This window comes from Molothrus ater, chromosome 27, assembly GCF_012460135.2.
Source record: "Molothrus ater isolate BHLD 08-10-18 breed brown headed cowbird chromosome 27, BPBGC_Mater_1.1, whole genome shotgun sequence".
Classification (NCBI taxonomy): domain Eukaryota; kingdom Metazoa; phylum Chordata; class Aves; order Passeriformes; family Icteridae; genus Molothrus; species Molothrus ater.
In genome coordinates this window covers 4,536,977-4,553,719 of record NC_050504.2, presented here as the reverse complement: position 1 = coordinate 4,553,719, position 16,743 = coordinate 4,536,977, and the positions used below count along the sequence as shown (strand labels likewise).

Sequence of the window (16,743 nt, the reverse complement as noted above, 5' to 3'; positions counted from 1 at the left end):
TCTGAGGGGGCCCAAATAATCATGTAAGCCAGTTCAGGTGTCAGATCTTGGGGCTGTTGCTGAGCTCTCCTTCCAGGTCTGCCCATGACCCCACAAAAAGCTGGGGGAAATGAATCACACGTCCTGGGCTGTATCCTTTCCTCTTATAAAGCGGAGAAAAATCTATTCCCCAGGAGACCTTGAAGCTAAAACGGGGTTTGTAAAACATTTTGGGGTGAAAGATACCAAGAAAAACCACAGGAAGTATTTTACCAGTTACAATCCACAACTTCTGGTGAGACAGACACAGTCAGATCTCCAGACTGTCAGTTCTCCATTTGTACATCAGGGCAGCCAAAGAAGAGGAGAATAAAAAGCACATGCTGCATATTTTTGTACCAGTAATAAAACATTTACTAGAGCAAGCAGAAAGTAAATGCACAGCTGATAAAGAAAACATCACAATGTCACAAAACCCTGACAGCTTCTGGTACATCTTCCAGTGGAAACGAGCCAGCGGTGGGTGCTGACATGTCCCAACTGAAAAGTTCTTCCCTACCTTGTGGCAAAAAAAAAAAAAAAAAAAAGAAGTTAAAAAATGGGAATACACACAATGAGTTAAAAATGGGCAAGCAAGATTTTACAGATTTACTACACGTGTCCAAAACAAGGCCAGATTTGAGCTGTTTCTTTTCATTAATTGTTTTCTGAGTTCTCCCTAAAGGCTTCTGAGCAACAGATCCCTGAATTTATGAATCTTCTTCCTTTAGCCACACTTCCTGGGGGGCTCCAGCCTCTGATTGTTGTGGTCTATCTACATTGTCTTCCCTTTTTTGTTTTTAATTTGAAGAAAGCACTCAACCCTCTCAGAACAGAGGGTGCATAGGCACAGCAGAGACACAGGTTTGCTATGCAGGCTTCCACCAGAATGAAGGATATTAGAAAACAAGGTTCTTCAAAAGAAAAAAAATATCTGGGCAATGGGATTGGAATTAAAGTACTGACCACAAATAAGCCAGGGAGTCCAACCTACACTACAGGTGAATTTGTGGTTTGCTGGGATGGAGAAGGATCCCTCGAACAGCTCCACACACAACAAAATAAAAAACAAACAAACAAAAAAGAAACCAACTTGCTCTGCCCCACCTTAGCAAAGCAAATTGATACATTCTTAGTGGATGGGGAGAGTGGTAAAGGGTAACCTGGAGGCCAAATTATTTGGGGAGAATATGTGATAAGGAGATGGAGGAAGAACTCACCATACTGACCAAACTGCTGCAAGATTAATGTCTAACAGGCAGGTCCTGAGCATCTCTAGGTGGACTGGACTGGTTTGTAAATGTGAACGCTGGTTAAGAAAAGACTAATTTATACTTCTATGGACAACAGTCTCTTAATGTTCCAAGGATGTGGAACAGCTTCTTTTTGTCAAGAAGATCTGTTTAAATCCAGCAGAGTCACTCGAGCACTGAATGTTTCAAAGCAGAACCCAGGGAGCTTTATCAAAATGATTTCTTTCACTAAGAGTTGTGTGCACTTCATTCGGGTGAGTCTGTCCGCAGATGAACTCGCATGGGGGCTCTCATGGTTTCCTTCTCCTGCCCCAGCTGCTCAACAACCAGTTCCCAACAACCCCGAGTAATCCTCTGGAAAACGACACCACCACCTGCAGAGATTCCAGGCTGTGAACCCCCAGATTTTAACTGTCCCACCGGCTCTTCTTCCGTTTTGGGGGCTCTGGGACAGCAAAGCCATCTGTCTTGTTGTCTCGGCTGTTGGCCTCCTTCCTGTTCTCTCCGTTCCTGCTCTCGCTGTTGCGGTTGCCGCCCGGCGAGTCGCTGAAGTGCCGGCCCTCGCCGTGGCGATGGACATCGCCGTGGCGGCCGTCGCTGTGCCGGGAGGGGTCGCTGTGCCGGCCGCCGCCTTCGCCGTGGCGCTGGCCATCACCGTAGCGCTGGCCCTCGGTGTAACGCTGGCCATCGTAGCGCTGGCCCTCAGTGAAACGCTGACCATCATTGAAGCGCTGGCCCTCATTAAAGCGTTGGCCATCGTTGAAGCGCTGGCCATCGTTGAAGCGCTGGCCATCGTTGAAGCGCTGGCCCTCGTTGAAGCGCTGGCCCTCGTTGAAGCGTTGGCCCTCGTTGAAGCGCTGGCCATCGTTGAAGCGCTGGCCATCGTTAAAGCGCTGGCCATCGTTAAAGCGCTGGCCATCGTTGAAGCGCTGGCCATCGTTGAAGCGCTGGCCATCGTTGAAGCGTTGGCCTTCGCTGAAGCGTTGGCCTTCGGTGAAGCGCTGACCATCGTTAAAGCGCTGGCCCTCATTAAAGCGCTGACCATCGTTAAAGCGCTGACCATCATTGAAACGCTGGCCTTCGTTAAAGCGCTGGCCCTCACTGAAGCGCTGGCCCTCATTGAAGCGGCCACCAGCACCCTCCCCTCGGCCACCAGTGCCCTCCCCTCGGCCACCAGCCTGCCCTCCCCTCGGCCACCAGCGCCCTCCCCTCGGCCACCAGCACTGCCCTCCCCTCGGCCACCAGCACCTGCCGTCCCCCCGGCCACCAGCGCCGCCCTCTGTGCGCCGCGGGGCCTCGCCGTGCCGACTGTTCCGGCTGTCGTTGTAGCGTTCTCTGACGATGCCGCCGCCGCCCTCCCGGCTGCTGGCGCTGGTGTTCGTGCTGTTGAAGCCCTGTGCCCCGGCGCTCGGGAAGGGGGGCACGCTGCTCAGGCTGCCCGTGCTGCTGAAGCCCGGCACTCCCTTCGCTGCTGCCGTGGCTGCGATGGGGCCCTCGGGATTGGCGGCGTTCTGCTGCGCTGAACTCGTCGGGACGGAGTTCAGGCTCCCGGCGCTGGTCCAGCCGCTGGCGCCAGCGGCAGAGCTCCCAGTCTTTTGGTTATTTAAACTTGCAGCAACAAAGTGACTCTTGTACTGGGACTGCAGGAAAGGGAGAGACAAGAGAGAGCAGGTTTGGCTCTGTGCTGCCCCACAGAACACGGAGTCATCGTGCGGTCACAAGCCCACCTTGGATTTTGGGGCAACAGAATTCCTAGAAAAAGTCAGTCTTGGAATGAGGACATTCCTCCTGTGCTTATGGACACAGAGTTAGTAACAGGCACCTCCTACCAGACAACACCAACAAGGGAATTCTTACATTGTGGGGTTAATTTTTACACTGAAGGGAAAGAGCTTCTGTTTCCCCTTTTGATTGCAATTACCCTACTGCTACAAAGAATCGAGCCCAAATGCACAATCCAGAAAGAAAAAAGAGCAAAGAGGCAGCAGAAAACAAAGTAAGTTTGGCAAATTTGTGCAAATGTGTTCAGTCCAGCCCGTACCTAATTCCACCACTTGGGACTGCCATGCTCAGTGTGCTGTAAATGACACAGCCACAACCACCACCCTCAACTTCCCTTCCCTCAATAACAGGGCTGCTGCATTTTCAGGGGAGAAAAGGAGTCCAAGCATGGAACCAACCTGGAAAGCTGCTTTCATTGCTGTCAGCCTGTCCCCCATGGCCCCTGTGGATGGCTTGTAGGCCTCATAGTTGCTCATCACACTGTTGTTGTTTCCACGGTCCTGTGCAAAAACACAATGGGATCGACCTCTGCAGCTGCCCTCACAGACACACTCAGTTCAACCACTGCTCACATCTATCCTGTCCCTGCACTCAGGAAATACATCCACTAAGGATGACAGACTTCTGGAGGGCCCTGACCAGTGGAATAGTTTGCTCCATTTTTTCTTTTCTGCCAAGAATCAGACTGGAAATGGCTGGAAATTTTGAAGTAGTTTATTAGCATTTATTTTACAGCAACAGTCTATTTTATGAGGAATCTCCAAACCTTCTGGATCACTCTAGCTCTAAAAAAACCCAGCTCTTAACAAGAGAAGAACAGCACAGGAGACTTTCACTTGAGATATATGATCCTAACTCTGAAAGATGCTGAGCTCTGAGAACTTTTAAAGCAGACACTGTAATCCAGTAGCAAGATTTTTTAAATTAAAGAATAATCAATACGAAGTTAAAAGGTGCCAAGAATCTGTGAACAACCTCCTCAGCATCTCTACTTACAGTATTTTCTGAGCCCAGCCCGGGGCGCTCACGGTACCCCAGGCCACCACCACCAATATTCAGCTTCTTGCCCTTCCCTCCTTTAAACCGGGATTTCCGGAACCACGGGTTCTGCAAGAGAGGGACAAGTGCTTCTCAACACGGAATAAAAAGCTTCAGAAATGCATGTAATGAGGCTGAGAAAAAAGGGATACTGAGCATTGCAAAAGAAAAATGTAAATACTGTTGTCCATTTAACCAAACAGCTGCTGTAGGCAATTGTGCCATGTGGGTCTGATGCTTTGAGCTACAAATACTTTCTATGAAAACTAATTTTATGCCTTCAGCTCTCATTCAGGTTAAGGTTTTGGGGGTTTGCATTCTAATAAACCCAGAATTAAACACAATTTCCAATGCCATCACTTGGGAGCTCTTGCTCATACTTTGGTTTCACTGATTTAGCCCAGTGCTTGGCTAAGGAGAAATGAGGGTCAGTCAGCAAAACTTTCTGTTCCAAGCAGTGGCCTGGGAATGTCAGCCCAACCAGACCTGCTGTTTGCAGGTGCTTAAATAATAGTTGGCCGCACCTCTTTTTATGCCCTACAGTCTCTCCAGATGTGAATAAGTCAGTTGGCTTCCTACATGCTCCTCTCAAGGCAGTCAGGGGAGCTCTGCCTCACTAATTCTGTCCCTTCTGAAAATGCTGCCTTTGTCAGAAAAAGTATTTACTTTTGGCAGCTGCTGTCCAAGCTACTTGCTAATGTGTCCACATGAGCTAATCCATCTCTGAATCTGGGAGTTGCCAAAAAGCCTGGGCTCTCTTGCAGCTATACAGGCAGCAAAAGACAAGAAATTAAAGAGTTGTTAAGTTCAGTGGCACAAGCACAACTGCTGCAGCTTCCTGTCATGCCTATATATAGCAAACCTGCCAGAGAACACTGCCAAGCAGGTGGAATAATCAAGCAACAATCCTTTCACAGAGGGAATATCCCTGTAATTGTTTTCTAGTTTAGCTTGCAACTAAGCTGCATCTCCCAGGTGCCTGCTATAAATCTGACTGTAATGAGACACTGGAATGCTCTGCTGGCCTCAGCAGATTACAGCTCCTCATTTCCTAGGCAGTGCCTGGCCCCAAAATAGATCACATACTGTGTTACAAAATCTTCATGGATTCTTTCAAAGGCCATTAAAACCACAAGGAAACCTACTTTAAACCAGGACAGATCCCCAAAAGGTCACTGCTAACACCTGATGGAGACAGCAACGTGAGCTGGCTGATTTTGTGCTGAATCTGGAGCGAAACTTCCTCACCTCAAGTTTTGCTGGTTCATACCTGCATTGCCAAGTCCAGCAGCTCTTTGGAGACGTGCTGGTTGGCACCCTCCAGGTTCCTGACCAGGTCACCAGCGAAGTTGCTGTCCTTGGGGGTCAGCAGGGTGTAGGCCACCCCCTTCTCCCCCGCGCGGCCGGTGCGGCCGATCCGGTGCGTGTGGGTGTCGATGTCCCGAGCCACGTCGTAGTTGATGACAGTCTTGATGGAAGGGATGTCCAAGCCTCGAGCTGGAAGAAAAAAGCAACGTGGTGGGAAGTGTCATTATGCCAATTAACTCAGAGCAATTGCTCTGGTACCAGGGTATCACCCTGCTCTGCTCCTGTGGGCAAAAAGAACGTCAGCTGATCAATGAACAGCGACACTTCCTTAAGACACAGCTTTTCTTTCTGTAGATTAAAAAATGTCAGGCTGTAATTTAGGTATCATAACCCCCCTTGCCAATGCCATGTACTGCACAGGCACAGAGTGAGACTCCTGAGGGTGTCTGTGCAGGGCCAGGAGTTGGGCTCCATGATCCCTGTGGGTCCCTTCCAGCTCAGGACATTTCATAGTTCTGAAAAGCACCTGGAACACAGTGTCCTGCAGGTGCAGAAGCCAGCCTGGTTGCCTTTCCCTGAAACATTCTTGCCTTTCTGCTGATACCCAGAGGTTGTCTGAGCTGCTTTCCAGAAGGTCACGTACCTGCCACATCAGTAGCTACCAGGATGGGGATCCCCTTTTTCTTAAATTCCGAAATGACTTTATTCCTCTCGCTCTGGTCCATGTCCCCGTGCAGCAGCCCCAGGTTATGATCCTCCTGCTTGAGGTTATTGGCCAGCTCCTCTGCGTTGGCTTTCTTGGTGACGAAGAGGAGGACGCTCCCCGAGGACGTGAACTCCACCAGGCGCCGCGTCAGCCAGTTCCACTTGCTGGGCCCAGAGGGGAAAATCTCCACAATCTGAGTGACATCTTCATTTGCCTAAGGGCAGAAACGTCCTCAGAGTCAGGAAGGTGGGAGCAATACACAGACTTCCCACACGTTCTGCATCACAAGTAATACAGTGCAGCGCAGCTTACAGCGCTACCAGCAAGTTTTCTCTGAAACGTTTAATTTTTACACATTTTAGGATTATTTCAAGGATGATGCTCCCATTATACAGTCATAGTTTAGATCAATGAATAGAGGCCCAGTGATTGAGCTATGAAAGCTGGTGTTTTTCTTAAGCAAAATCAAGGAAATTTTTTCCCAGAAAGAAGGGGCTTCAGGCAGTCATTTCCTTTGTTATAAAGGAACCTGATGTAAAAACCAAAAAATACAGGGAACTGGTTGAAAGAAGGATGTTCTGAAGGCATCTTGTGAAATTTCTCAACTGTTTCAATATATTATTAGCAAAGTTTCTTCACAGCAAGTTTATATCTGCCCACTTCATCAGCTTCCTACCAGATCCCAGCCTGCTGATAGCTCAGCTGTCACTGTCAAGCAAGTCCAGCATCAACATTCCCATGTAAACCATAGGACAGAGATTTTAACTTTCAAATTCTTCACTGCAGAAGTTGCAATGGCTTTGTTTATGCTTTTGAGACAAAACTGAAAGATACAACCATTGATTCAGCCTAATAACAAAAATAAACCACCACGGTGGAAAGGTCAACAAGATGAAAACAGAAACCCACTAAAACTTTCTATTTTTGCTAAGCACAAATTATTTAAAGCTAACTATAAATGATGATTCTTGCAGTTTAACTTTAAATTTCAGAGAACAAACGGAACAATTCCTTGCTGTGAGTGTCTCACAGGTATTATGGCATTACCTCTCCAATGTCTCCTTGCACAACCCGAATTGGGTCGATCAGGATATCCCGAGCCAACTTCTCAATCTTCTTACGGAACGTGGCACTGAACAAGAGGGCTGGAAGAGAAACAGGCCTCAAATGCCTTGAAGTAGAAATTTCCTGTCAGAACTGTAAAAACACTGCACAGATGTTGTGAAGGAGGACTTGGATTCTTGAGCGTCAGTGAACTGAAGCTGAGGTTTTATGGGTTCTAATGGAAATTACCAACCACTGTTAGAATACCACAAAATGGAAACACATTTCATAGCATCTGAAATATTGATAATGCAGGGCACTGCTGTGAACTTTCTCTCATGGCAGCTCAGAACACTGAATTTCAGGGCATATGAATATGTATTCAGCTAATCATCTTTGCTCTGAGTGCAGTCGGTGGAGGGATTACAGAGAGATGAGTTCAATGCCCACATGTCACAACTGCTCCCTCCCAACAGCCCACGCTGAGAGTAACACCAGTGGACTTTGGCCCAAGTCTCCTGGTGTGGCTGTGTCCAGAACTGGAAATCCAAGCTCTGCTCCAGACTCACTGTTTACTCACTCTGTCTGTCAGGACGTACGTGGCTCGCGATTGATCTGACCTGGTATTCTGCAAAGGAGAAGAAATGCTCTCATCAACCCTGGAAGCTCATTGTTTACAAAAATTAGGTCAAAATGCAGTTTCATTGCTTTATTTAACATATAATCACAGAAAGAATGAGTGCTTCTTATTCACTATTTAATTTTACAGACCCCCTAAGCTGGGACTGGGCACCACTGTTTCCAAAACAGTGACTTGGGTTCGATACGTACCAAACCCCATATCAAACATTCTGTCAGCTTCATCAAACACAAGGTAAGTGACTCTCTGCAGGTTTGTAGCTTTCTTTTTCACATGATCAATCAAACGACCCTAGGGAGAAAAAACTCCAAGTTTTTAAAGCACCTTTAAAAACATGTTAATATGTACAACCACCTAGCTGCCTCTCATCCTGACTTACCAGAGACTTACAACAGAAAACCTCTCAAGGTTTTAGTCCAGAATTAAGTGTCAATATTCACGTCAAAGAACAGATTTTGACAACGTTTTTCAAGCTGAACAGTGCAAAGCCCTGGTTTTGGTGGCCACAGTACTTACTGGTGTGCAGACCACAATCTCTGCCCCCTCCTGCAGGGCCTTGGCTTGCTCCCACATGCTCCCTCCTCCGTACACGGCCACCGAGCGCAGGTTGTAGGCTTGCCAAAGCGCTTGCACTCCGAGTGGATCTGAGGGCGTGACACAGACACAGCACAGCTCACATCACACAGCTACCCTGGAAATGCAGCAGGGACCTTGAAATGCACTCCTCAGCTGCTAACTTAATGGAATGATTCCAAACTCCTCAGGGGTGAACACTTCGACACATGTGGATAATTTCCAGTAACTTGAGAAACCTACTTAGGCATCCAACAATAATTTAACCTGCAGGCTCTATCCTTCTGCACATACAGTTTGTCACAATGCATGCACAGCATTCTTATACCTAAAAATAATATAGGAGCATGGTGCAAAAATTTAAAATTTTAGGTTTGTCATGATTCTTCAAGAAAACCATGGTAAGAAAGAGCTGTGAGCTGGACCCAGGCTACTCATGCACAAAGTATTTTTTTCAAATACTTTCCTGATGTTATCTGATAATTTCTGCCAAGGATTTTGCCTCCTTCTCCAAGCAGACTGGCTGGTACATGCAGGAATGCTACACACCTACCTGCTGGCAGAGCTCCCTGGTTGGGCAGACAATGACTGCAATGGGACCATCCCCTGGTTCCAGCTCCTTCTGATCCATGATGTGGATCAGCATTGGCCAGATGAAAGCAGCTGTTTTCCCACTTCCAGTCTTGGCTATCCCAATCATGTCTCTGCCACTTAGTGCAACTGGAACACCCTAAAAAGAAGGAGATTGTAAGCCCACATTATGCCCATCCTTGTGCTGGACAGTACATGAAAACTCAGGTAATGAGGAAAGCCCAAGACAAAAAACCCCTGAACTTTTCATACATTTCTCTATGCAAAAGACATCACTTGAATGTTCTTCATTCACCAAAAAAAAAACAATTGAAAAGGAATATGGATATAGTTACAGTGATCATTCAACAAGAAAAAAAGTGAGCAAACTTGTATTTAAAAAACACCAAAGCCATTTTTCTAGAAAAAACCCACTGTACTGCAACCAGAATTGCATTTGTCTCCTCCTCATGTGGATGAGGGAGCTTTGCACGTGTTATTTTCGTTCTCTTTACAAGTCTGAGAAGCAACAACACTCACCTGACACTGTATTGGAGTGGGTTGGGTATACTCAGATTTCCTAATCTGATGCATAAGTTGCTCATCAAACCCAAAATGAGCAAAACTACTGCCAGGCCTTGGAGGAGCAGCCCCGGAGACCTTGGAAAGAGAAAAAGATCTTTGTTCATGAACAGTGAGAGAAAAACAGAGCAATCTGTTGAAAAAAAAAATAAAGGGCTTCTTTGCCTCTGAAAAAGAACTATACTTTTTGAGTGGACATTAAATTTAACTGGGTGCAAATTCCAGGTGTGTTGTGTAAATAAGACTTTGAGGTATAAAAATTTAATTATCTGTCAATCAACATGAGCTGCTAAACATTGTTTTTACCTCCTTGTGTCTATCTGGTGTTTTACCCCAAATAATTCCCTTCACAGCAGGTCACCCCACAAACACGTCAGAAATGGCAAAGACCTAATTTCTGTATTTATTTCCAGTTTTAACTCCTAGCTCTGGAGGCCTTTAGTCCAAGCAGCATTCCTCACTGCCCACTTTCACAAATCCATAGGAGACTTCCAAGAAATCAGCATCACTGCAGGAGTCTGAGAGGACTGGATTCAAAAGCTGGAGTTCCCAGTGAAAATCTTCATTTAAACTAAGATAGTCCAGAGCTGAAAGGGAGTTCAAAGCTGCTGGCAGAGCAGTTTTGGCACCAGCTTACCCGGAGATTCAGCTTGTGCCGTAGCTCCACCACCTGCTGCGGGGTCAGGCTGGTGATCTCCTCATGCTCATCATAGAAATTTTTCTCAAATGCTGGGTATTCAATCTGCAATGTAATGAATTCATTACTCAGTTAGTCCAGACTCAAGATTCTTTTTTTTCTCAAGTTCTTAATTGTCTGCCAGAACATTTGCTTAAATGAAGCCATTCCAAGGAAATTTAGTATGACTTACCTAAGAAAGCACTGAAATATTACAGGGGCCTCCTCAGCTCCTGCTTTCTGGAATGCCTCAAACAGAACAGAACAGAAGAGAAATCCCTCCTACCTCTGAATGGTCAATAGGTGGAAGAGGATCGATGATTTTTTTGGAGGGTGCAATCGGATTCCCATCGCTGTCATACTCCAGGTTATCCTCCTCCTCCTCCTGCACCACACCAGCAGTGGGGTTCTCTGCCATGTAGCGAAAATACGCTTCCTGCAGCAAAACAGATCAGCAAACTCACACACAGCAGCATGCAGCAGGACTTCTGACTGAAGTGAGGTGTGTGCTAAGTGGCTGTTGGCTTTCACACCCAGCACTGAGGAAAAAGGCAACTACTTCCACTAGAGCTGATTCTTCTAATAAACACCAACAGATACATCCTGAAGGGCAAGAAGTGCAAATGAAGAAAACAACTCCAGTGTCAGCTACACCACAAAATGCTCCTAAAAGCCAAACTTCTCTTGTGTCTGTTTAACAACTCCTTCTACCAAGTCTTGTTGTGTTTACCAACAGAAGGATCTATTCTAATTTCCACAGGAACAAAGCACAAAGAACACAACACTGCAGGTTTCTAACCAGAAAACACATTGTTACTAAGCACATGATATTGATTTTTTTGAACATGCTATGCCAAAGATAGTTTCTTGACTTCCCCTAACTAGACTTCAGGAAACGAAGAGAAATCTATTTTTCATTGAGTCAACAACAAATGTGAAAGAAAGTATTTCAGAAGAGTCCTTCAAGACAAGCCCAAGTTAAGACACTGCCACCCTGTCACATGCCATCCTCATAGCTCACAAAGACGTTTGTGTCTCAGATTCTCACTGGCACACCAGTGTGACACTTCCTCATAGAGAAAACACCAGTCTTGCTTGACTTGAAGCAAATATTTAAGATCAGATTTGTAAAGCAAGGCTCAATTACAAATATATATAAATATACATATATACTCATCTGGATTTTCCATTTTCCTGGCCAATTATCCCTCGGTCTCAGAGCTATGCACACAATACACTTGAACAGCAGCTCCCTCAGGCATAAAGTCACCTCAGCTCAAACTCTGACACAGCTACACTGGAAGGAGAGGCCCTCAAGGCCACACAACCCTGCCAAGCTCTGCATGAATGCAAGTAACACAAGTGTTAGTAACTACAACTCAGTAGGAAGGTACGTTTTGAAATTAAGTTTTTTCTCTTGATTATTTCTGCTATTGTGATACTTATAAAGCTCAATGAGAACTGGAGCTCCTCTGAAAACAGGGATCAAAGAGCCTGATTCTTGCCCTGAACAGACCCCACACTGCACTGTAAGGAGCCTCCACAGTCCAACAGCCTCTCCCTGGTGTCTGCTACAGCTGCTGGTGCTAATTGCAAGGTGTAAGATCCTCAGACACTGACAATCTGTACAGGAAACTTCAAACTGACTGAAAGGGATCTTCATCAGTGAATGCAATTGTCTAATATTCTTCTTAAAACACCTGGAAGGGTAGAGAGCAGGGTAACCACTACAGCTTCCTGCTGAATTGTCTGGATACTGGAATTTTGTTTGTCCCTAGCAGTTAGGTGTTTGGAGAGGGAAAGTTAAAAAATACAAAACAACAAAAAAGAAGATAGAAAGACTGCATAGGAACTCACTTGGTCATCTTCCTCTTCAATGTCATCTCGAATACCCCTGGAAAAACAAGCGGAGAAAAAACTTCCCTGCAAGTGTTCCACAGACTCAGCTCAATAGTTTCATTTGATTAGTGCTGAGCTCCAGATTTCGTGGAAGACACAACACTATCAACAGGGCAACATTTATATTCCCAACCCATGGAGTTTTCATATCTGGTGCCAACCATAGCAGTGACCCTGCAAAGACTTCTCTTTACTTCTAGTACTGGAAGATTAAGATTCCATCTTCCCAGCAGAAGCCACATCAAAGATCATCCTGGTCCTAAGCTCTTGATGCTACAGAAGTCCCATAAGTGAAGAGGAATATGAGCCAGGAAGTGCAAATCCAGTTCAGAACTTCCCCAGGTGGTGATTTGGATCCAGTGTCTGTGTCAGGACCACGTATGATCTGATCAACCCCATGCAATGTCACTTCTATCAATTTATCTGACATTTCTATCAAGAATCAGCAGCATCATTATTTTCCTTAGCCAAAACAAATGGATAAGCTGCATGAATTTAAACTGTTTTAAACTCCAGATGTCATGTGCTACCTAATCTATCAGCTTTAATGTCTAATACCTAGTCCAAGTTTAGAAGAGTCTCCAGTAGTCCAGGTACAGCAGCACTGACTTATTTTGCTCACATAAATGCAATTTTAAGCTAAACCACTCTGATCTCTCCAAGGGTGTGGGAAGCAGAGAAACTATCCAGGCTGATCTGGAAAGTGGCAGGAGTACAACATGTTGCCCCTATTTCTGTGACCTAGAAAGGCTTCTGGCAGGGGATAGCTCTCAGTATTGCTGCAGTTTGCCATGGGATGCTGCCATGGATTCTCTCCTATTATCCCATTTTTACAGCACAAATCATTACCCACAGCATCTCAAGCACAGGTTCATGATGTTTATTAGGTATATGCTACACTGCCTAATGAACAACCATCATCAACAAAATGCACTGGAATTCTCTGAGCACCATCCAAGACACAGCAGGCATGGGAATGAGAAAAGAGAACTTACTTAACGTTCTTTTTTTCCTTGTCTTTATCTTCCAGTCTCTTCATGTCTCGAGCAGCTTGATCCTAGCAGGTCATAAAGTTGTCACATGTTAAAAAGACCAAGATGGTAAAACATGGAAGGGAAAAATGTTCCTGAATAATTCAACCATTATGTCACAGAGACAACACTTCTTGGACTAATCTTTGTCTTGTTCCATATGTGATTATGCTAAATAAATTCTCCTACTAGTACCTTTGAATTTATACACTACTCTAAGCTTGTGACAGTGCTATTGAAAAAATAAATTCCCCATATTCCTCCTGAATCCAACTAATAACAGAATTGTAGCTAAAAATCAGCTCATAAATACAAACAATTTCCATTTAGGTAGTGAAAAACACAGAAAACCTTAGTTTGACATTTAGAAACAAGCAGAGCTCTGTGTTGCATTATTCTGACATCCTCAAAGCTGTTAAACAGTTAAATTACTGTAAGTCACATCCACTCTCTATCTAATCCATTTCTGAGGTCTAACTAACACCATCCTACAGAAACCACCAAGTTCAGTGGCATTTTGACTGCAGCTGCCAAAGCCCTGAGTGACATTTGCTGCCCCTGACTGCACACAGGGACAGCCACAGCAATGAATAAACATCCCCCAAGCTGGCTCTTGCCTCCACTTCAGCCATGAATGCCTCCAGAGGATCATCATCGCTGTCAGAGTCTGCTGATTTGGAATGGAACTGCTGCCGAGTGGGGGAATTCTCTGCAGGAATGTAGGGCAATTCCACATTGCTGGAATCCTCCTCTTCATCCTCAAAGTACCTGAAAAAAAGTGAACAACAGCGCAGTCAGCACATGGTTTACAGCACTGTGCTGTCTTTGATGGTTTCTGGTTGAGTCAAGGTACCCATATGGACAAGAGAAGATGTTGAGATTTATTTATTTACAACTATTCATGTTAAAAGTTCAAAGCAATGGCAAGGCAAAGAGATATCATAAAATTGAGTCTCTCTTCATCTTTCTTGTAGGCTCCCTTTAGGTACCAGAAGGCCACAATTTGGTCAGCCCCAAACTTCTCCAGGCTGAATAATCCCAATTTTTGCTGCCTCATTTATACATTTATGCAGCCAAGAGAAGGTTTAGTAAAGAACTGTGGAGATCAATGTTTTCCTGTGCAAAAGACACCCAAATTTATCCTACTTGGCTCCAACTCTGAGAAGACCATCGAGTGAATAAAATATGTTCTGGAGAGGGGAAAGCTGGAGGAGGAAAACTTCTGCAGGCTACTGTAGCATCTCACAGTCTTGTAAGTATATTATGTATATTATTCTGTATTTATTTATATAAATGTCACAGATACTTCCCCCGACCTCAGAAACATAACAACATTAAAATCTAGAGATACATAAACATGAGAAGTGACTGCACTCACGCATTCTCCTCATCAAAATTGGCTCTCTTTGACCCAATTTTGTAGAAGGAAGGCAGCTGAGGAGGCCCCGATTTCGCAAATGCTGCCGAGGAGCCGGCGGTGCCAAAAGCGCTGTGGGACTGCTGAGACAGCTTGGGCTCCTCCTTCTTGCCAGGTGTGATGGCAAAGCCACCAAACCCAAAGCCTCTCTTGGTACCAGGTCCACCTTTATTCCAATTCATGATGACCTGTTGAAACAAGAAAAGACAAATTAATGCTCTGGTTCAGGCAGTTATAGGTAATTTGTCATGATTTTTCTTGTGAGTTGATCACTTCAGTCATGACACGGGGGCTGGTGGAACTCTGAGTGACAAGAGTTTAATCTGTTTCCCAAAAAGGACGGGGCTCTGGTCTTTTGTCAGTAGCATGAACATACCCACAATTCCAAAGAAGAATAAAACCAAGGTGGTTGTCTTCCAGAACAGGTCGTGTTTAGGGATTACTTAAGGATTACTTAAACACATTTAAGATGTTACCTGTCCTGTTTGCAGTCCAAGACAAACAAACCCAAGGCCAGAACTTTGAACACCAGGAGGAACAAGAGATGAAAAGGCAGCTCAGTGCATATTTTGCATGTCCACATTGTCCCATCTGTGTTCCATTGCCTGTCAATACCTCACTCCTGCAACCCAGAAACCTCCAGAGAAATGGGCCCAGAGCAGCACCAGGCCCGTGTGAGCCCAGGCACATCTCTGCCAAAAGCCAACTCTCAAACCACCTTCAGCCATATATACCATTTCTATTGTTATACAGATACAGATTTATGTGCTCCCCCATCTCTGTTTCTCAAACAGTATTTTAAACCCTCCACATAACAGTGTCTGCCCAGAAGTCGATTTTCTAAGGTGATGACTGAACTGATATATTAACATTTAGAGATTTTCTAAGGTGATGACTGAACTGATATATTAATATTTACAGATTTTCTAAGATGATGACTGAACTGATATATTAATATTTACAGTTTCCATTCTTGAGTCATTTAGTTACCTGCACGGTCAAGCAAATCATACCTGTAAGGCAGGAAAGAGAGCAAGACAGCCACTGCTTTCCAGTGCATTATAACTGACTGTCCAAAGGCTACAAGTCTTATTAACCAAATCCTCACACTGAGAATCTTCAATGAGAGCAGAACTCACGGGCAGAAAAACAACTTCAAACAATCTGAAGGTAAATAGTGCAGCTGGTCCCTGTGCTGAACATTTACCAGCGTGGGGCTTGCTCAATAAATCTCGAGTCAAGACCAAAGCTCAGTAGTAGATTTCGGGGGAAACTCTGCTGTTCAGCTCTCCATGGCAGCACTGACCATGGAGTCCTGTTTTCCCCCTTGTCCTGACACCCTGTAGCTTTTACACCTGCGGATCCGTGGCACTGGGAGATCAAAAACTACAACAGAGGGGTGAGAGGTGGAACCGCATTTCTGCTGTTACAGCACAGTGGGAATCTCTGAAAACTGTTAAGTTAAAATCTGATTGTAAGAATCCTTCCTCACTGTACTTATCCACCTTTTTCCCCCTTCCGCTACCCCAAAAAATAAGGCGGACCACTTTTTATTGTCATACAGCAGCAGAAGTACAAAACACGGTCAGTTCGCCCACTCGCCAGCAGCGAGCGAGCAGGGAGAGCTTCCCACAGGACGCAGAGTCCGCAGGAAAACCCCGGGGGTTCGCTGCCCTGTGGCCCCGTTCCGCGGGAGGGAACTCGCGGGACACGGACCCGCCTGCGGCGCCCGAGATCCGCGGGCACGGCCGCGATGCGCCCCGGCCGCTCCCGTTCCAGGGGGAAGGGCGGAGGGACCCCCGCCCGCCGGGCCCGCCCTCCGCAGGGCACGGCAGGGAACCGGGGCCGGGGGGCACGGCAGCCGCAGGCAGGCGCTGTCCCGGCACACCGGGCCCTGCGCGGGGCCCTTCCCGCCCGCGGAACCGCGGTGCGGGGCGGGCCCTTTGTGCGGGGCAGGCCCGGGCTGCCCGCGCCCGCTCCAGGCCGCGGCTACGGCGGGTGCCGCCCGCGAGAGGCCCCGCAGGCCAGCTCGGGAGGATCTGCCGCCGTGCCCAGCCCCGCTCCGCTCCGCTCCACTCCCTCAGCGCCCCGCACTCACCGCAGCCGCCGCCGCCGCCGCCGCCACTTCCCCGGTTACCGGGGCGGGGGGTGGGGACGGACGCACGGACGTGCCCACGCACTGTGCGTGAGTGACGCGCGGCGGCCG

The 16,743-nt window shown here is 46.5% G+C and overlaps 1 protein-coding gene across 1 annotated transcript; it reads right to left on the bottom strand.

Moving 5' to 3' along the window:
• Window positions 1-544: 544 nt before the first annotated feature.
• Window positions 545-16,721, bottom strand: DDX42 (DEAD-box helicase 42). The gene is given in 19 exon segments (XM_036399011.2): window positions 545-2,911; window positions 3,452-3,553; window positions 4,050-4,160; window positions 5,362-5,588; window positions 6,043-6,319; window positions 7,153-7,250; window positions 7,730-7,777; window positions 7,981-8,080; window positions 8,306-8,403; window positions 8,406-8,433; window positions 8,916-9,092; window positions 9,473-9,592; window positions 10,152-10,256; window positions 10,477-10,626; window positions 12,048-12,084; window positions 13,085-13,146; window positions 13,738-13,888; window positions 14,499-14,725; window positions 16,636-16,721. Coding segments are annotated over 18 exon segments (3,345 nt in total). The 5' UTR covers window positions 14,720-14,725; window positions 16,636-16,721; the 3' UTR covers window positions 545-1,678.
• Window positions 16,722-16,743: the final 22 nt, after the last annotated feature.